Raw genomic sequence first — 21,385 nt, 5'->3', positions numbered from 1 at the left:
ATGTTAAAAATTACAATTCGTAGTATATCTACGAATTTGCAAAACGTTCTTTATGTTTAGTAATTCTAGCTAGGTGGCTAACATTAGCTAGGATAAGGGTTAGGGTTAAGTTTAGGAGTTAGGTTAAAGGGTTAGGGTTAGCTTATCTCTAGAAATTCTGACGATTTCAAATGTATCTCACCCTCGTGATTTCGCGGAGAAATTTCGTGAACATTTTCCGGACGGGGGCGCTTATTCTCACGCTTTACTGTTGAGAGAGCCCGGAGCTGTAAAAGGAGCACTCACTGTACCTCTATGAATCCCTGTCGTACTTGTCTTCATCCCAGACGAAATAATATAGCGATAGTGTCAATTTGGTCGTATAGAGGAATCAATCAAAAAAAGAATAGCTGTTAGTAGTGATCACTCATAGCTTAAAGTATGGTAATGTTAACATTAGATTGGTTTCTTTATTAAGGCTACATTGTCCGTTGAGGGGGTTAGGCTACATCGTGGAGTTAAAAGGCGTACCAGTTGTGTCCTGGTTCTGTCAGATGAACAAATCGTAAGAAGTCGACACGACTCACGCATGTTTCCAGCTGACAACATACTATTAGGTGAGTGTGTGTATATAATACAATTATGCTAGCAATTGTCTGCCTATTATAAAAATGAATTTCATTTGCGATGTTTTCTCAATGCTTTTCGTGGGATGAATCTCGCAGACTGGGACGAGCAAAAAGTTTTGATGAGTCGCTGTTCAACATCAACCATCGTGTTGCTACATGTATTGTAAGGGTGTGCAATTCAATTTTATTGTTCCATGTTATTCATTAAAGCTGTTTCTTTATTTTTTGCGGAAAATATAAAGGAAACGAGTTGTTTCCATTATTTTGACTGATCTGCCCTAAGCGATTATGAGGCACATGTGTGTGTGGTGCACGTTTCTGCGATGTTAGCGTTTGGTATTTATTTGCATGGAAGATGCAGATGAAGGTGGTTAGAGTGTTTCGGTTTCCAAAATAAGTTCAGTAGTTTTAACAAGAAGGTCACGCCTCTGGAATTCACTATTTAAACACGCTTTAATCCATCATTATGCTGTACCATTCTTGCTTCAATAGTTAAAGATTCTCCATTCCCTAATGATTTCACAGGGCTCCGAGACCGACCCCTGTTGACAGTTTGTGGATGATAGCCTAGTCTAAAATGGCAACGACACAAAATCCAAATGTGAAGAATGGCACTGACCTATTGCATTACAATTCCAAATGCACGGAGTGACCTATTGCAAGCAGGGCGTAAACAAACCATGTCATATTTTTTGTTGTTGTAAAACCATAATTATTTTTTGGCCACTCAAAGGCTAGGTTTTTGCATGGGAAATATGATGAATGTCCAGGAATTAAAAAAAATAATATTAAAAATAATATCATATCACAATAAAAAAAAAGACAATGCATGCAATAGGATACTTCATGCATTTAACACATGTTTTTATTAGGGGTTTACATTAAACAGGCTACAAGCTATGCAATGGCAGGTATGAAAGTATACAATATTCTATGTTCTTTATTGATCAAACTTGAGGTGCAATGTTGTGGGTGCATCTACCGTAGGAATGTGATCCATGGTCTATTTTATCTATTCCTCAATAGTTGAGAATAGAATGTTGGTGTAACATCATGTCTAAATAATTTTGATTCCCGTCTTGTTGGGCAGATGTACCTGATGAACCAACTATATTCATTTGGGGGAAGTTTGAAACACATTGGAAACATTCATGGACATTTAGCAATCTTGCTGTTACTAGCTAATTTGTCCTGGTAGATAAACATTGGGTTGCTAATTTACCTGAAATGCATATGGTAAATTCTTTTTAGAATTTTTACCCATTTATGAGTCATAGTTCGTTTTGCGTTAGTTGTCTATGATTAATCTCTCCTCAATTCTTCTTCTTCTGATTTTATATGGAGGTTGGCAACCAACTTTAAGATGCATTACCGTCACCAACTGGAGTGTGGAGCTCGTTCATCTTTCAATCCCCCCACATGTGTATCTGCTCGTAAAAAACAATGAGTAGATGGTAGAGGTGGGACTTGCAGCACGTCAGGTGTCAAATAGAACTAAGTTCTATTTTAGGGCCTGGCTACGCAGGCTCCCGTTGACGCGCGTGTTCAAGCAGTTTGGATGAAATGATTGAATAATAACATGTATGTGTACATTTATTTTGCACCGTTTGCATATGCAATGCGGGCGGTCCGGGCAGCATGTTAGGCCTAGCAAAGGCTGCGCGATATGGCCAAAATATCATATCTCAATATGTTTTCACATTTTGGACGGTATAGCGGTATTTCATGGTATTTCATGTTTCAGAGTTATGAAAGTTAGAAACTGTTTTTAGGAATACTAGTGCATGAGCAGCAAATAAATCAAAATGGTTTTAATGATCTTTCTCCATTCTGATTGCTCAACCAAACTAGGACAAAACTGACTGTGAAGTAGTCCAATTTGTACCACTTTTCATTTATTTAGCACTATATCAAAATATTGTTATAGATCTTCATGTAAAAATCCATATCAGTATGTGGATCCATAAATCTTCAAATACGATATAATTCGCCCTATTCCTAGCCTACACGCAGATGCCACTACACATACAAAAATGGGGGTAATATCCATTGGGGAGACTCTTGCAATGGTACCACATCTCACATCATTGCCAGGTGGTCAAAAGGTGAAGGAATTGTGTGTGTTGTTGTGGACGTGTGTACATTGTTGCATGACCAAGAAAAGTGAGACCACTGGCTGAGTGATATTGTAAATTGTTAACCATATTTATTTTTAATTCTCTCTTTATCAGGAAAAAATAACCCAATATTGGAGTGAAAAAAATGCATCTGTTTAAAAAAAATAGTTGTTTGGAGAGCTGATAAGAGAGGGCTTCCATTATCTCTGTTGTTAATCTATGGAGTGGAGGTCTAGTGCCCCCATACTCAACAGGCGGACCACGTCCTGGATCCGGACCCAGAACGGGGTCAATACGGGCCACAGTTGTTTTTTTTGGGGGGGGGGCTGAGTTGGGCTTTGACCCCTGGTATCATATGAACACACATAATGCATGGCAAAATGTGTAGAATTGCAGGAAAGGAGCTTTAAAACAGAAAATATTTCTCTCCGCCATCAAGAAGGATGTGAACTGTTTGAACAGTTCGGGATCGCATGGGTTGCGAGATGGGGGTTGGTTACTACGCCGATAAATGACAGTATCTATTCAGGCCTTTGCCACCTAGGGAGTTTCTGGGACCGTACCTTCTGAAATAGTTCTTGACTATCCCCGGTCTAGTGCATGGTCATTCACTATTCAGAATCGGGTACGGGTTGAGCAGAAATGAGCTGAATAGAATTATAGCATAGGCTTTACAGACCTCAAACTTTGTTTCCCCATTTGTAACTACGTCTGAGTGCTCAGTGCAGAGGACAGCAATAGGGACCTTTTTAGAAATTAGTATAGTGAATAGCATTGGACTTCAGAGGCCACTTCCACTGTCTGTCTCTGTAATGGATGGGCGTGCAGGCTATCTGCCATACGTAATGTACTGCATGTGGCTAAAAACAGAGTTTTATAAATGAGGACAGACTGCTTTTTAAAAGAGACCAGTTCCATCAGCTCTATTTGTAGTGTACGTCCACCCACATAGACCATTAAATCTACCTTCTACAAGTCCAGCTCTCTAAAAACCCTTAAATACACACACACACACACACACACACACACACACACTCCAATCTCAGGCTGCAATGATGGGCCTGTCAATCCCAGTGTGTGTGGGAACAGCAGTAAAGATTGAGAGGAGGGTTTTCTGTTTTCTGTTACATTAACACTAGTCCCCCTGTCTGCCAGTCTGAGTGGTCCTCTGGGTACAGAGTGGGTTGACAAGGGCTTTTCATTTATGTCACTACATTTATAAATACTTGAAATGTGGATTGGTTCGATCTCTACCCAAACAACGCCTTTTACAGATGTTTAAAGAAAGGTGAGAAAAAAGCGGAAAATCAAATTGTATGTATGGCTGGCACAATTAGTGTAAAATAACCATGGTAACCATTTTATGGGGGGGGGGACAAACAAACACCTGACTGAAACCGGCCATTCGTGCGGTTTAGTCCTTTTCTGCAGTGACATTGACTCTCAACAACGTGATGAAACTTTGTTGCTTCTTGCTGAAACAAGCAAGGTGCAGCAGCAGCACACATAGACAAAGAATGAAATGGGCTTGGAACCACTAACCCTGGCAATTCGACTGGTAAACTCACAAGCACACTCTTAATGGCTGCCTTAATGGCTGTGTTGCAATCATTTCCATGGTAATGTAGAATGTTCAATCAAATTATGTTAATTGATGTGACTCATGTATTGGAAAGTATTTTTTTGTAAATGTCAGTTGAGTTGAATCAACAAATCACAGCCCATATTGATGGGTACACTTCCTGCTTTTACTTCCTGCTATGCGCCTATGGGTACACAATGGCCATCAGTCCACCCATTATGCCATCATTGACTTGAATAGGGATGCCTGTTCTATTCATTCTATATCTATGGCAGCACATGCAGTCAGGAGTGGAGGAGAGGAGAAAGTGTGGCAAAAATAGTATGTATTTATATTATTATTACAGAGACTGTAATACTCATTTGGCTGGCCAATTACTGTCAGCCTAGGTAAATAAAAGGTTAAATATTTTATGTGGGTGGTGGGTGTTAAATTAAATGTATAGCACTGTATTACATACTGCTAGAACCGGCCCTCTCTTGCTGCAATACAAATGAGTTAGGTCTAACCAGCTTACAATATTAATGTAAAAGCAACATCTAATGTTCTTTCAGTAATACAATGCTAAGAGCAGTGAGAAGTCATAGTGATGTGTTTTAGATGCGAGTATGAACGTTAAAAAAAAAGGATCGAATTCTGGATTGCAGACATTTGGGTCAATGACGTGACGTGCATATTTTGTGGTCTGAATGAAATATTTTCCAAAATCAACAACCAATTTATACACATTTTATGTTATGTAACTATGCCCCTAATCTTTTATTTAGTCCTAAAATAGTTAATGGTTAAATGTGAACAAAACTGTCACTTTCGGTGCTCTAAAGTCATACAACTGTCCTAAGACAAATGCAACCTATAAATGTTAATAAAACATCTCAAATCATAACAAAACTGTCAAACGATTATGCCAGCATGATTTTTTTAAGCATCTATTGCACTATGTCTGTATTATGATAAGTATGTATGGTAAAACAGATTAGGCAGAACGGTTTTAAATACTTTAAATAGCCATCATAACTATCGTTCAGTGCGACCGGCAAAGTCACAATTTTGGATCAAGTCACATAATGGTACTCACGTGACAGGATGTGACATCATTAAGATTCTTTGGCTAAGAATAAAGGTAAGCAAGTCTCGTAAATGTTTGATAAGTTTACATTTTCACTCCCTGTCAAGTTTTACCCCCAAAATCTGATAATTCGGTGCGACCACTACAAACCAATAAAAATGATGAATTATCTGAAAAGCTTATTTAATTTAGATACCCAGATACATACTTGATGCCAAAGTCAAGTGTTCACATGGGTGCATAAGCAGTTGCCTCTAAAACATGTTTAGGTGAGGAAAGTCATATGGTGTAACCAAAATGATCATTCGGTGTCACCAGAAATTCACCATATGACTAAACTGTTGTACTGAATGATGTCAATATGATCAAATCAAATTTTAATTGTCACATGCTCTGAATACACAGGTGTAGAATTTACAGTGAAATGCTTACTTACAAAGCTCTTTACCAACAATGCAGTTTTACAAAAAGTGTTAAGTGATAAATAAAAGTAACAAGTAATTAAAGAGCAGCAATAAAATAACAGTAGCGAGGCTATATACAGGGGGTGCCTGTACAGAGTCAATGTGTGGGGGCACCGGTTAGTCAAGGTAATTGAGGTAAAAAGTAGAGTTAGTGACTATGTATATATAATAAACAGGGAGTAGCAGCAGCGTAAAATGGGGGGGGGGGGGCAATGCAAATAGTCTGGTTAGCCATTTGCTTGTGGGTAGAAGCTGTTAAGAAGCCTTTTGGACTTAGACCTGGTGCTCCGGTACCGCTTGCAATACAGTAGCAGAGAGAACCGTCTATGACTAGGGTGGCTGGAGTCTTTGACAATTTTTAGGGCCTTCCTCTGACACCGCCTGGTGTATAGGTCCTGAATAGCAGGAAGCTTGGCCCCACCCAGGCCATACGCACTACCCTCTGTAGTTCCTTGCGGTCAGAGGCCGAGCAGTTGCCATACCAGGCAGTGATGCAACCAGTGATGCTCTCGATGGTGCAGCTGTAGAACTTTATAAGGATCTGACGACCGTGCAAAATCTTTTCAGTCTCCTGAGGGGGAATAGGCTTTGTCGTGCCCTCTTCACGATTGTCTTGGTCTGTTTGGACCATGACAGTTTGTTGGCTCTCAACCTGCTCCACTACAGCCCTGTCGATGAGAATGGGAGTGTGCTCGGTCCTCCTTTTCCTGTAGTCCACAATCATCTCTTTGTCTTTGTCATGTTGAGGTAGAGGTTGTTATCCTGACACCACACAGCCAGGTCTCTGACCTCCTCCCTATAAGCTGTCTCATCTTGGTCGGTGATCAGGCCTTCCACTGTTGTCATCTGCAAAGTTAATGATGGTGTTGGAGTCGTGCCTGGCCATGCAGTCATGAGTGAAAAGGGAGTACAGGAGGGAACTGAGCAAACACCCCTGAGGGGCCCCGTGTTGAGGATCAGTGTGGCGGATGTGATGTTACCCACCCTTACTACCTGGGGCCCGACAGGAAGTCCAGGATCCAGTTGCAGAGGGAGGTGTTTAGTCACCAGGGTCCTTAGCTTAGTGATGAGCTTTGAGGGCATTATGGTGTTTAATGCTGAGCTGTAGTCAATTAATAGCATTCTCACATAGGTGTTCCTTTTGTCCAGGTGGGAAAGGGAAGTGTGGAGTGCAATAGAGATTGCATCATCTGCGGATTTGTTGGGGCGGTATGCAAATTTGAGTTGGTCTAGGGTTTCTGGGATAATGGTGTTGATGTGAGCCTTGACCAGCCTTTCAAAGCACTTCATGGCTACAGACACGAGTGCTACGGGTCGGTGGTCATTTAGGTAGGTTACCTTAGTGTTCTTGGGCACAGGGACTATGGTGGTCTGCTTGAAACATGTTGATATTACAGATTCAGTTAGGGACAGGTTGAAATTATCAGTGAAGACAATTGCCAGTTGGTCAGCACATGATCGGAGTACACATCCTGGTAATCCGTATGGCCCTGCGGCCTTGTGAATGTTGACCCGTTTAAAGGTCTTAATCACATCGGCTACGGAGAGTGTGATCACGCAGTCGTCCGGAACAGCTGATGCTCTTATGCATGTTTTAGTGTTGCTTGCCTCGAAGTGAGCATAGAAGTAATTTAGCTCGTCTGGTAAGTTCGTGTCACTGGGCAGCTTGCGGCTTTGCTTCCCTCTGTAGTCTGTAATAGTTTGCAAGCCCTGCCACATCCGACAAGCGTTGGAGCCGGTGTAGTACGATTCATTCTTTGTCCTATATTGGCATTTTGCCTGTTTGATGGTTCGCCAGAGGACATACCGGGATTTCTTATAAGCTTCCGGGTTAGAGCCCGCTCCTTGAAAATGGCAGCTCTACCCTTTAGGTCAGTGCGGATGTTGACTGTAATCCCCATGGCTTCTGGTTAGGGTATGTACGTAAGTTTCCCTGCATTTAAGTCCCCGGCCACTAGGAGCGCTGCCTCTGGATGAGCGTTTTCCTGTTTGCTTATGGCCGTATACAGTTCATTGAGTGTGGTCTTAGTGCCAGCATTGGTTTGTGGTGGTAAATAGACAGCTTCGAATAATATAGATGAAAACTCTCTTGGTAAATAGTGTGGTCTACAGCTTATCATTTGATTCTCTACCTCAGGCGATCAAAACTTAGTGACTTCCTTGCAATTAGATTTCGTGCATCAGCTGTTGTTTACAAATATACATTGACCGTCACCCCTTGTCTTACCAGAGGTGGCTGTTCTATCCTGCCGATACAGCGTAAAACCCGCCAGCTGTATGTTATTCATATCATCGTTCAGCCATGACTCTGTGAAACATAAGATATTACAGTTAATGTCCCGCTGGTAGGATATACGTGATCGTAGTCTATTTCATTATCCAATGATTGTACGTTGGCTAATAGGACCGATGGTAAAGGCAGATTACTCACTCGCCGTCAGATCTTTACAAGGCACCCCGACCTATGACGCCGATATCTCTCTTTCTCCTGCGAATGATGGGGTCCTTGTCGGGTGTCTGAAGTAAATCTGACTTGTTAAAGAAAAAATCTTCTTCCAGTACGAGGTGAGTAATCGCTGTCCTGTTATCTAAAGCTCTTTTTGGTGATCAGAGACGGTGGCAGAAACGTTATGTACAAATGTAAGTTACAAATAATATTTATTATTAATATTAATAATATTTATTATTATTATTTTACACACAAATACTTCATATGGGGCGGCAGGGTAGCCTAGTGGTTAGAGCATTGGACTCATAACCGAAAGGTTGTGAGTTCAACCCCCCGAGCTGACATGGTACAAATCTGTCGTTCTACCCCTGAACAGGCAGTTAACCCAATTTGTTCTTAACTGACTTGCCTGTTTAAATAAAGGTAAAACATTTTTTTTTTTTAAATATTATCGCCTTGTAAGTAAAAACACACGTTTTTGTAGGATAAGGGTGTTTTATGTCAGTTTTGTACTGAAAATATAAATACATTTTTTTTCTGTTCCTTAATTGAGGGTCAATTTGCAGATGCCTCTATCAAGTAAATGCCTGTATCGTCAGGACACTGCTGACTCAGTTGCTAATTGGCCACAGAAATCCAGGTGTTCCACTTTGGGGGGAGTAGACAGCAGGCTACAATCCATGCAAGTGTTGCATAAACATCAGAGGGAAGCCAGTCCTATGCCACCATATCTGACTCCCTTAGACATGATGAGATAGCAGTCTGGGCTCACCTGGAGCCAGTCCTAAGAGATGTCAAGAACAAGAATCCACAAATCATGACACTCCACATAATGAGCGATGGTCACCCGTCACCCAATACAGAAACAAGAAGAACGTGTACCTACTCAGCACACTGCCATATATTTTTGGATTCAAACAAATCACCTGGAACTTTTCTGAAAAGGCCAATGGGAAGGGGGCAACAGATGGTGTGGGTGGGGCTGTGAAACATTGTGCAGACAAACCAGGGAGACTCCCAGGGAGCTCTTCGAAATACTTGAAGAGTGGATCGAGTATCAAGTTCTTTTCATTTGCAGATGTCACTAAGTACGAGGAAGCTGTGCAAAACAAACTCGCTGGAGTCAAAGGAACCATGAAATTGCACCAGGTCAACAGACAAATTGGTCACACAAACGGACACCCCTAGTCCGCTCAATGTACATGTGTAACGCTCCTACTGCACACCGAACATGTAGCCACCACTGCTCCTCAGAAGCAAATGGAGGAGGCGAAAAGCTCAAAAGCTAGAGACCTGTAGTACATAGTCACGACCTTTAGGGTTGAAGGACGCATTAGGATGCAACGTCACTTTAGTCGCCAAGTGCAAACGTCATACAGGAGGGGTGAACGAATAACGCGTGGAGATCTCCAACGCGTTTAGCCGAGGCCAAAGCCATGAGCATGGTGGTCTTGTAGGAGGGGATCTTCAGATGCACAGGCTCCATCGGTTCAAAGGAGCCCTCACACAGCACATCCAAAACCAAATCCCAAGTGGGCACAAAAGGCTTAAAAACCGGTCTTGAGACACCTTTCGGCCCTGCTCGAAAAAGACCCTGTTATAATACACTGCTCAAAAAAATAAAGGAACACTTAAACAACACAATGTAACTCCAAGTCAATCACACTTCTGTGAAGTCAAACTGTCCACTTAGGAAGCAACACTGATTGACAATAAATTTCACATGCTGTTGTGCAAATGAAATGGACAACAGGTGGAAATTATAGGCAATTAGCAAGACACCCCCAATAAAGGAGTGGTTCTGCAGGTGGTGACCACAGACCACTTCTCAGTTCCTATGCTTCCTGGCTGATGTTTTGGTCACTTTTGAATGCTGGCGGTGCTTTCACTCTAGTGGTAGCATGAGACTGAGTCTACAGCCCAAACAAGTGGCTCAGGTAGTGCAGCTCATCCAGGATGGCACATCAATGCGAGCTGTGGCAGGAAGTTTTGCTGTGTCTTTCAGCGTAGTGTCCAGAGCATGGAGGCGCTACCAGGAGACAGGCCAGTACATCAGGAGACGTGGAGGAGGCCGTAGAAGGGCCATTAGGTACCGAGATGAGATCCTCAGACCCCCTGTGAGGCCATATGCTGGTGCGGTTGGCCCTGGGTTCCTCCTAATGCTAGACCTCATGTGCCTGGAGTGTGTCAGCAGTTCCTGCAAGAGGAAGGCATTGATGCTATGGACTGGCACGCCCGTTCCCCAGACCTGAATCCAATTGAGCACATCTGGGACATCATGTCTCTCTCCATCCACCAACACAACATTGCACTACAGACTGTCCAAGAATTGGCGGATGCTTTAGTCCAGGTCTGGGAGGAGATCCCTCAGGAGACCTTCCGCCACCTCATCAGGAGCATGCCCAGGCGTTGTAGGGAGGTCATACAGGCACACACACTACTGAGCCTCATTTTGACTTGTTTTAAGGACATTACATCAAAATTGGATCAGCCTGTAGTGGGGTTTTCCACTTTAATTTTGAGTGTGACTCCAAATCCAGACCTCCATGGGTTGATAAACATGATTTCCATTGATAATTTTTGTGATTTTGTTGTCAGCACATTCAACTATGTAAAGAAAAATGTATTTAATAAGAATATTTCATTCATTCTGATCTAGGATGTGTTATTTTAGTGTTCCCTTTATTTTTTTGAGCAGTGTATATTGCTTCTAAAATTAAAAAAAAATCACAAATAATATTTTATATTATTAATTTCAAACAAGGGCAATAGCATGAGAAGAACTTACCAGTCCAAAACAATGTCCTCTCCGTTCAAAAAAATATTCCTCCACTTAGGAATCGCTAAATCAATCGTCCTACAACAATCTCTGTCTCACTTTTCCGATCAATTTCTTCTAAAATTGTGCATACATCTGTATATCTAGACTTAGATTTAGCTTTCCCTGACTTAGTCGCCATACTGATTGATATATAAACAGCTGAATCTGTACTGAATCCTTCCGGTATAAAACTTCAATAGCGAATGACTCTCTTTACGCCGCAGTTTACTACATGGGTTGGTCTTCCAACACATAACCATTGCATATTGCCGTTTACCTCAGCTCATTGGCTATCTACCCAGCTAGATTTCAAGACGATCAGTGGTCATTGGATTAAAATACAGTCAATCAACGAAACAGTGGTCATATCATTGGTGCACAGTGATGTCATTGCTTGTTGTCTTCAAATCGGTTTCTTTCAGTCAATACGTCCCGCGAAATGTCCCATCAGGTTTGGTTGTGTTACAAACAAACCAGTTGATTGCAATGAAACCAAACATGACTGGAAAAGTCATGTTTTGTTTTGGTATTTACCTGGAATGTGTCATCGAAAATGGAATGAGACGGAATTCACGACACAAGCGGTTCACAAAATGTTTCGTGTTAGGTTATAAAAACGGATTTGATCAAACAAAAGATTATTCATTGTGTAACAATGAGCATTGGGATTGCAAACAGATCGTCAAAGGTAAACAATTTATTTTAATGCAGTTTGTGATTTTGTTACGCCTGTGCTGGTTGAAATATATATATTTTTTTATGGGGCTCTATCCTCAGATAATCGCATCGTATTAATTCGCAGTAAATCCTTTTTTAAATCTGACAACGCAGTTGGATTAGTAAGATTCTAGGCTTTCGATACATGTGAGACACTTGTATTTTCATTAATGTTTAATATGACTATTTATGTAGCGATCACCATATGTTGTGGAATTTGTTTGCTTCCAGAGGATTATACGATTGAAGTGGCTCCCTTGATCAAGCAGGTCACCAGTCTACGTAAGAAACTGGGGAAAATGCAGAGTGGAATGTTTACCTTTTTTCTACGCTGGTGGCTGGAAGGCGTTTGGGCTTGTTGGATGCATCTCCGCCTTCCTTTTGTCGTTGTCTGACTGGCCGGTGTTCGCATGTCATGAGCCGTGAAAGCCGAATACCCTACAAAATCATACTTAATCAACCTTATATTTTCAAAACCCCAGAAAAATGTGTTTTCCTCATAAGTGACCATTGTCATATTGAATGTTTCAGGGATGTGCGAATACCTAGATCCAAACCCCGTCTTATCAGAAAGAGGAATTTTAAACACTTCAATGAACAAGTTTTTTCAAATCAAACTTTATTTGTCACATGTGCCGAATACAACAAGTGTAGACTTTACCGTTACATGCTTACTTACAAGCCCTTAACTAACAGTGCAGTTCAAGAAGAAGAAAATATTTACCAAGTAGACAAACAGTAATAATTAAAAGTAACACAATAAGAATAACAATAACGAGGCGCTATACAGGGGGCACCGGTACCGAGTCAGTGTGCAGGGGTACAGGCTAGTTGCAGTAATCTGTAAATGCGTGTTTGGCATTTAAATGTCTCAGTGGTGCCCCCCGCATTGTTTGGGGGATGGGGAGGCCCCACCTTTACTGTACCATCAGTCCTCCGTCTGGATCCGAGTACCAAACTCCTTGGGCCATATCATTTGTGCTAGCTGGGATTGTATGAATGAATACATTGATCACATCTCTGTACTGTAAACAAATAGCTCACCATCAGGACTCTTTTCATTGAGAGAACACATTTTTAACACAACGAGGTCTGGTCTCTGAAGAAGATACCTACACTTCATCTACTTTCCCAGATTCACTGTAGACTTTTAAGTCCATGGTAGGCAAGCTATGTTAAACAAAGTGAAAGTTAGCTTGATGTTAGGGTTTCTGTAAAGAACTGCAATTGTGCCAATCCCTCGCCTCCTACCAATAAGTAATTTAAAGTCAATGGCCATTGAACTTCCTCATCTTTCTATTGCAGCCCTCATCCTCAACTCATACAGCCAGCATCCTTTGTGAAACATGCTATACCGATAGACTGCTCGGTAAGGAATATTTGGCCTGGAACTAACTAATGATAAGAAAGCTGCGCCAGTCTAAATGGTTGACTAAGGCCAAATATGAATTTCAAAAACATATTACTTACATGAATGCAAAGACTACCTCTGCTAGTGTCAGCCTAAAGGAGAATGCGAGGAAGGAGATACACTACATGTCCAAAAGTATGTGGACACCCCTTCAAATGAGTGGATTTGGCTATTTTAGCCACACCCGTTGCTGACAGCACACCGCCATGCAATCTCCATAGCCAACATTGGCAGTAGAATGGCCCGTACTGAAGAGCTCAGTGACTTTCAACGTGGCTCCGTCAAATCTTTGCCCTGCTAGAGCGGCCCCTGTCAACTGTAAGTGCTGTTATTGTGGAAACTTCTAGGAGCAACAACGGTTCAGCCGCGAAGTGGTAGGCTACACAAGCTCACAGACCGAGACCGCCGAGTGCTGAAGCACGTAGTGTGTAAAAAACGGCTCTACTCCGTTGCGACAATCACTACTGAGTTTCAAACTGCCTCAGGAAGCAATGTCAGCACAGTAACTGTTTGTCCGGAGCTTCACGGAAAAAAAATAAACGATCCATTGCTGCTCCTCGCAGAGTTGAATAACGCATGTGACGATCATTATAACAATGCAGCTGAAGTGTGATTCTTTCGCGCAAAGTCAATAATTACATTTGTGTATTTAATAACATCACTAACCACTTTCCCCCCTTATTTAATGTTGCTTGTAGGTGGTGGAAGCTGCCTGTCACGCCCTGACCTTAGAGATCCTTTTAATTCTCTGTTTGGTTAGGTCAGGGTGTGACTCGGGTGGGAAAGTCTGTTTTCTATTTCTTTGTTTTTGGCCATGTGTGGTTCCCAATCAGAGGCAGCTGTCGATCGTTGTCTCTGATTGGGGATCACATATAAGTTGTCATTTTCCTTTTGGGTGTTGTGGGATCTTGTTTTCTGTTTAGTGTCCGTACCTGACAGAACTGTGCGCTTTCATTTTCACTTTTGTTGTTATTATTATTTTAAAATAAAAGTATCATGAACACGTTCCATGCTGCGCTTTGGTCCACTCTTCCTTCTACCAACAAGAGCCATCACACTGCCAGTGTGCTAGGCTTGTAAAATTTTAGATTTGGCAAATGTGTGAGTTCGATTCCCCCCAACAGACAAACTTTTTTTTTCCTCTCTGAAAATACTATAAACTGCTACTCCTCAACAGCATCTGGAGAGCCATGCTTAGGCCTACAAAATGTGCAATAGGGTCAGGGTCACGGAGTCCTGTGCATCTTTGCTGCAACTTCCACTTGGAGTAGTACATGTGCGGCCAAAAGCCAGGGAAAATGCAGAGCGCCAAATTCAAATTACTATAAAAATCAAACATTTTATTAAATCACACATGCAAGATAGCAAATTAAAGCTACACTTGTTGTGAATCCAGCCAACATGTCAGATTTCAAAAAGGCTTTTCGGCGAAAGCAAACGATGCTATTATCTGAGGATAGCACCTCCGTAAACAAAGAGAGAAACCATATTTCAACCCTGCAGGCGCGACACAAAACACAGAAATAAAAATATAATTCATGCCTTTGACGAGCTTCTTTTGTTTGCACTCCAATATGTCCCATAAACATAACAAATGGTCCTTTTGTTTGTTTAATTCCGTCGATATATATCCAAAATGTCAATTTATTTGGCGCGTTTGATCCAGAAAAACACTGGTTCCAACTTGCGCAACATGACTACAAAATATCTCAAATTACCTGTAAACTTTGTAAAACATTTCAAACTACTTTTGTAATACAACTTTAGGTATTTTTTTAAACATAAATAACTGATAAAATTAAAGACTGGATGATCTGTGTTCAATACAGGAGGAAAACAAACTGTAGCTAGCTTTCTGGTCAGACGCCTCTATCTAACAGTACACTTTTTATATATATTATATTTCTAGATATATATATACACACTAAAGTTTGGGGTCACTTTTTTTTGTCCATTTAAAATAACATTAAATTGATCAGAAATGCAGTGTAGACATTGTTAATGTTGTAATTTACTATTGTAGCTGGAAACTATTAATTTGTTTTTATTGGAATATCTACAGGCGCACAGAGGCTCATTATCAGCAACCATGGGGCGGCAGGGTAGCCTAGTGGTTAGAGCGTTGGACTAGTAACCGGAAGGTTGTGAGTTCAAACCCCCGAGCTGACAAGGTACAAATCTGTCATTCTGCCCCTGAACAGGCAGTTAACCCACTGTTCCCAGGCCGTCATTGAAAATAAGAATGTGTTCTTAACTGACTTGCCTGGTTAAATAAAGGTAAAAAAATAGAAAAGAAAACCCATCACGCCTGTGTTCCAATGGCACGTTGTGTTAGCTAATCCAAGTTTTTCATTTGCAATTGTTAGCACAGCTGAAAACTGTTGTCATGATTTAAAGAAGAAATACAACTGTCCTTCTTTAGACTAGTTGAGTATCTGGAGCATCTGCATTTGTGGGTTCCATTGCAGGCTCAAAATGTCCAGAAACAAAGACCTGAAACTCGTCAATATATTCTTGTTCTGAGAAATGAGAGAAATTGCCAAGAAACTGAAGATCTCATACAACGCTGTATACAAATCCCTTCACAGAACAGCGCAAATTGTCTCTAACCAGAATAGAAAGTGCCTGCCAGCATGTTTCCTAGGCTAGTTAAGGATGCTATAGTTATCATGTTTAACAGGTAGGCCAGTTGAGAACAAGTTCACATTTACAACTGCGACCTGGTCAAGATAAAGCAAAGCAGTGTGACAAAAACAACACCGTGTTACACATGGGATAAACAATAGTACAGTCAATAAAACAATAGAAAAATCTGTATACTGTGTGTGCAAATAAAGTAAGGAGGTAAGGCAATGAATAGGCCAATAGTGGCGAAGCAATTGACACTGGAGTGATATATGTGCAGACGAGGATGTGCAAGTAGAAATACTGGTGTGTAAAAGAGCAGAAAAACAAATATGGGGATGAGGTAGGTAGTTGGTTGGATGGGCTATTTACAGATGTGCTGTGTACAGCTGCAGCGATCTGTAAGCTGCTCTGACAGCTGACGCTTAAAGTTAGTGAGGGAGCTATAAGTCTACAACTTCAGTGATTTTTTTTTTTTGCAATTTGTTTCAGTCATTGGAAGCAGAGAACTGGAAGGAAAGGTGGCCAAATGAGGTGTTTGCTTTGGGAATGACCAGTGAAATATACCTGCTGGAGCGCGTGCTACAGGTGGGTGTTGCAATGGTGACCCAGTGAGCTGAGATAAGGCGGAGCTTTACCTAGCAAAGACTTATAGATGACCTCGAGCCAGTGGGTTTGGCGACGAATATGTAGCGAGGACCAAACAACGAGAGCATACAGGTGGTGGGTAGTATATGGGGCTTTGGTGACAAAACGTATGTCACTGTGATAGACTGCATCCCATTTGCTGAGTAGAGTGTTGGAGGCTATTTTGCAAATGACATTGCCGAAGTTATGGATCGGTAGGATAGTCAGTTTTACAAGGGTATGTTTGGCAGCATTAGTGAAGGAGGCTGTGTTGTGAAATAGGAAGCCAATTTTCGATTTAAATTTGGATTGGAGATGCTTAAAGTGAGTCTGAAAGGAGAGTTTACAGTCTAGCCAGAAACCTAGGTATTTGTAGTTGTCCACATATTCTAAGTCAGAACCGTAGTGATGCTTGTCGGGCGGGCAGGTGCGGGCACGATCGGTTGAAGAGCATACATTTTGTTTTACTAGCATTTTAAAAGCAGTTGGAGGCCACAGAAGGAGTGTTGTATGGCGGTGCAGCTCGTTTGGAGGTTTGTTAACACAGTGTCCAAAGAGGGGCCAGATGTATTTATTATCTACCAAAAGGTTAGACTTGTTTTGAATTCTGGTACCGCTGCCCCACACACAAGCTTGTTAGCTTGCTCTTGTCCAGGGCGTTGAGGCAACTCATGTTCAAAGTTCCTCCATATTAACAGCTCCTCAGTAGGTATCTTAGCTGCTAGTTATAATTAGCTATGTAATTCAGTGAAGTAATGATAGGCCTACTCCTAATATCCTAAATGCATTATAATGCGCGCCATATCATGATGCCCAGCACTTCAAGCCAACCCTCCTCCATGTCCACCCCTCTCTTTCTCTCTCTCCCCACCCGCAACATTTCTGTTGCAGCTTGCGCCCTATAGTACACTTGTAAACAAGCGTAGCAAGCTGCTCTATCCCCACTGATTGGTTGAGTAATTTAATGATCTAAATGTAAAAACAATGTCGATTTCACAGGTCAAAAAAGGAACAGAAAGTCAACGATGTAAACTGGTACTTTTGTTTTGGTTCTAAGCAGTTGAGAACTTTATTATGCTGGTCGGAACAGTGAAACGTAATGAAAACAATAGTGGTTCTGTTCAGAAGGCTCTAAATATGATCACTCTTTTGTGGCTGAGAATTTTCCTCAACAGCAGGAAATGCCAACTTGTCGTATATTCACGGTTTAAAAAGGCTTCTAATGTTTGTAATTTCCACTTTAAAATGTCAGACTTAATTTTCCCTAACGAAAAATGTATCAACCCCATACATTTCCATGAATTATAATCCGCATAATTCACATTTCCTGTTGCTACAGGATTATTTTCCTGCTGTAGCAGACTGTCTCAAATGAAGATCTTGCGTCTGTACAATCAATGCATATAGCCTGAGAGAGAACCATTCCATATGCATGCAAGTTATACATCTGACACAAACACATGGTCTGACATATCTTATGCACAGTAGTGTGAAGCGTCTCAGTAGCTTATTGTAGGTTAATTATGTGTTGTCTGGGGATAGGTTTCACATTGGCCAGCTGAAAATAAATGGCAGTCACAGTTTGTGCTAACAGGGCAGAGAAGGGGAGAGAGAAAGCACTGGGTAGAGTTTGGCTTAATATTTTACAAGGAGATTTCATCGATGACGATTATCCTTCTCTCCCCCCCTCCCCCTCTCTCTCCACCAAAGTGAAGCCCCCCCCGTCATGGTATCTCCATCTTTTCTCCTCCTCTTCCCCTCCCTGGGTTGGCTGTCTGCTGTGACATCATCAGGTAGGCTGCTACTACTCGCCTCACACACTCGTGTTTGTCATTTTTACCACTGTAGAGAGGGAGAGAGTGATGTGATAAAACATATGACACTCATATTGTATCTCACTGTTACTGACATTCAGCTCTCACAGTCATCTCATACACAGTATAACACAATGCCAATGTTTCTCAATCAGATCTCTTGCTCTCTTTTTGTTTGAAATCTGCAACACGTGAATCAATGTCCTTTCTTCTTTCATTCAATATTGCATAGTACATGGCATTGACGCTTGTTATCAAATGTTATGTCAGACATCAGTTGCAGAGCCCTGCATTTGCACACATTGGAAAAGGTGGGTGGTTGAGCAAACAGCAGCCTTTTCTTTTCTAGCCAGTCAAACCGCATCGGATCAGTAGTGAAGGTGGACTGGGCTGTGACAGGGACAGACAGACAGACACACAGACGGACGGACGGACAGAGGGACATGATGGGCTACATGTTGACACCCCCCCCCCCCCCATACAGCCCGGGAAGACATGCATTAAATATATGTTTAATAACCACTGCTACTCTAGGACAAAAAATATGTAAAACTAATTTAAACAAAATAAATCATGTGTGAAAGAGGGGAACCGCAATTGTTTTGGTATAATAACCATGTAAATGGCGTGTCTCCTGAATGGTGCAATCTCAGGGACCATATTTCAGGAATGTCCAATTGGCCATATTTTGTTACCACATTGTTTGTTAAACTATGCTCCCAGTCTCTGAGTTCAGCATATGGAGTAACCGAGAGAGCTGGACCCGCAGTGGTGCGACGCACTGGCTGCTGCTCAAATGGACTCTGTCCATTGGAAGTGGGTTAAAGTGAACAGCTCTTGGCCAGTTTGTAGAAACTGTTCCCTCACACAATGGTGGGGTCAATCTGAGTGATCTAGAATGTCTCTCTCTGTGCCTGTCTGGTAGTGGTTTAACAGGACTCACTTCCATAGGGAGTCCTCAATTCTCTCCTCTGGACTTTTCTCCTATTCTCCTCCTTTTCTCCTCCTCTACCCAGAGCCCAAGTTATGAGTCTCTGTTGGCCACCTGTCTTTGGAAGGAGAGAGGAGAGGGATCCCACACAGGAATCTCTCTCTTCTCATACTGGTACATGGGTGTGGACTATGGGATGAAACTAAGCCTCACTTTGTTTCTGGACTTTTAGAAAGTTAGATGTGGGTATGGATATGCTTCAGGCAGGTGACAGAACAGTCATTTTAACCATTTGAGAAGTTAGCTTATTGGCTACGCAATGAGAATCATAACAAGTCTGGTGCTTACTACTGTCCTTTCTTAATTTTCAAATGGTCACTAGTGAGCTCTCTCTGGTTTTGAGTTCTTGACATGCATTACTGAAGTGTTAGGAATATGCACCACCTTGCAACTGGGGGCACCTAAAATGATGCACAAATAGTTGAATGCTAGTGTCTGTCGTTAACCTATGGTCCTTAGTTCCCCTGGGAATAGGCTGCAAACACTTATCGCTTCCAGTTTACAAAAACTACTGATACTATCTAGATAACGACGGGTCCTCAAACAAAGGCTGTGTACCAAATGGCAACTTATACCCTTTACTGTAGTGCAGTACTTTTGACCAGAGCCCTATGGGGAATAGGGTGTCATTTGGGACGCTGTCATGGGCTGAGTATTCTCCGGGAACCGCAGAGTTCTGTATTCGTTTGATTGGTTGCCAACGACTGCTGTGCTATGGCAAACTGGCCAGTGTTCCTCAACAACCGTGAAACATCTGTACACAAAGAACAGCTGCTGATAGTGGGAGCAAACACACACTCCTAACTTACAGACCCCAGTCTTTCCTTTCAGCAGCCTTCTGAAGTTTATTTATTTTTATTTATTTCACCTTTATTTAACCAGGTAGGCAAGTTGAGAACAAGTTCTCATTTACAATTGCGATCTGGCCAGGATAAAGCAAAGCAGTTTGACACATACAACGACAGAGTTACACATGGAGTAAAACAAACATACAGTCAATAATACAGTATAAACAAGTCTATATACGATGTGAGCAAATGAGGTGAGATAAGGGAGGTAAAGGCAAAAAAGGCCATGGTGGAAAAGTAAATACAATATAGCATGTAAATCCCTGGAATGGTAGATTTGCAATGGAAGAATGTGCAAAGTAGAAATAAAAATAATGGGGTGCAAAGGAGCAAAATAAATAAATAAATTAAATACAGTAGGGAAAGAGGTAGTTGTTTGGGCTAAAATATAGGTGGGCTATGTACAGGTGCAGTAATCTGAGCTGCTCTGACAGTCGGTGCTTAAAGCTAGTGAGGGAGATAAGTGTTTCCAGTTTCAGTGCTTTTTGTAGTTCATTCCAGTAATTGGCAGCAGAGAACTGGAAGGAGAGGCGGCCAAAGAAATAATTGGTTTTGGGGGTGATTAGAGAGATATACCTGCTGGAGCGTGTGCTACAGGAGGGAGATGCTATGGTGACCAGCGAGCTGAGATAAGGGGGGACTTTACCTAGCAGGGTCTTGTAGATGACATGGAGCCAGTGGGTTTGGCGACGAGTATGAAGCGAGGGCCAGCCAACGAGAGCGTACAGGTCGCAATGGTGGGTAGTATAAGTGGCTTTGGTGACAAAACGGATTGCACTGTGATAGACTGCATCCAATTTGTTGAGTAGGGTATTGGAGGCTATTTTGTAAATGACATCGCCAAAGTCGAGGATTGGTAGGATGGTCAGTTTTACAAGGGTATGTATGTTTGGCAGCATGAGTGAAGGATGCTTTGTTGCGAAATAGGAAGCCAATTCTAGATTTAACTTTGGATTGGAGATGTTTGATATGGGTCTGGAAGGAGAGTTTACAGTCGAACCAGACACCTAAGTATTTGTAGTTGTCCACCATTGAACCCTGTGGCACCCCCATAGAGACTGCCAGAGGTTCGGACAGCAGACCCTCCGATTTGACACACTGAACTCTATCAGAGAAGTAGTTGGTGAACCAGGCGAGGCAATCATTTGAGAAAACAAGGCTGTCGAGTCTGCCGATGAGGATGTGGTGATTGACAGAGTCGAAAGCCTTGGCCAGATCAATGAACACGGCTGCACAGTAATG

The 21,385-nt window shown here is 41.9% G+C and overlaps 1 protein-coding gene across 1 annotated transcript in view; it reads left to right on the top strand.

Annotated features, from left to right (window-relative positions):
- Nucleotides 1–281: 281 nt before the first annotated feature.
- The window catches only part of ghra (growth hormone receptor a), a 103,708-nt gene continuing 82,604 nt past the window's right edge, over nt 282–21,385 (top strand). Inside the window, exons 1-2 of the mRNA XM_064972618.1 lie at nt 282–596; nt 18,201–18,283. Of these exons, the coding sequence (XP_064828690.1) occupies nt 18,217–18,283 (67 nt within the window). The 5' untranslated portion in view covers nt 282–596; nt 18,201–18,216. The remainder of the gene's footprint in view (nt 597–18,200; nt 18,284–21,385) is intronic.

This window comes from Oncorhynchus masou, chromosome 1 (genome assembly GCF_036934945.1).
Source record: "Oncorhynchus masou masou isolate Uvic2021 chromosome 1, UVic_Omas_1.1, whole genome shotgun sequence".
Classification (NCBI taxonomy): Eukaryota; Metazoa; Chordata; class Actinopteri; order Salmoniformes; family Salmonidae; genus Oncorhynchus; species Oncorhynchus masou.
This window is presented reverse-complemented; position numbering and strand designations above follow the sequence as displayed.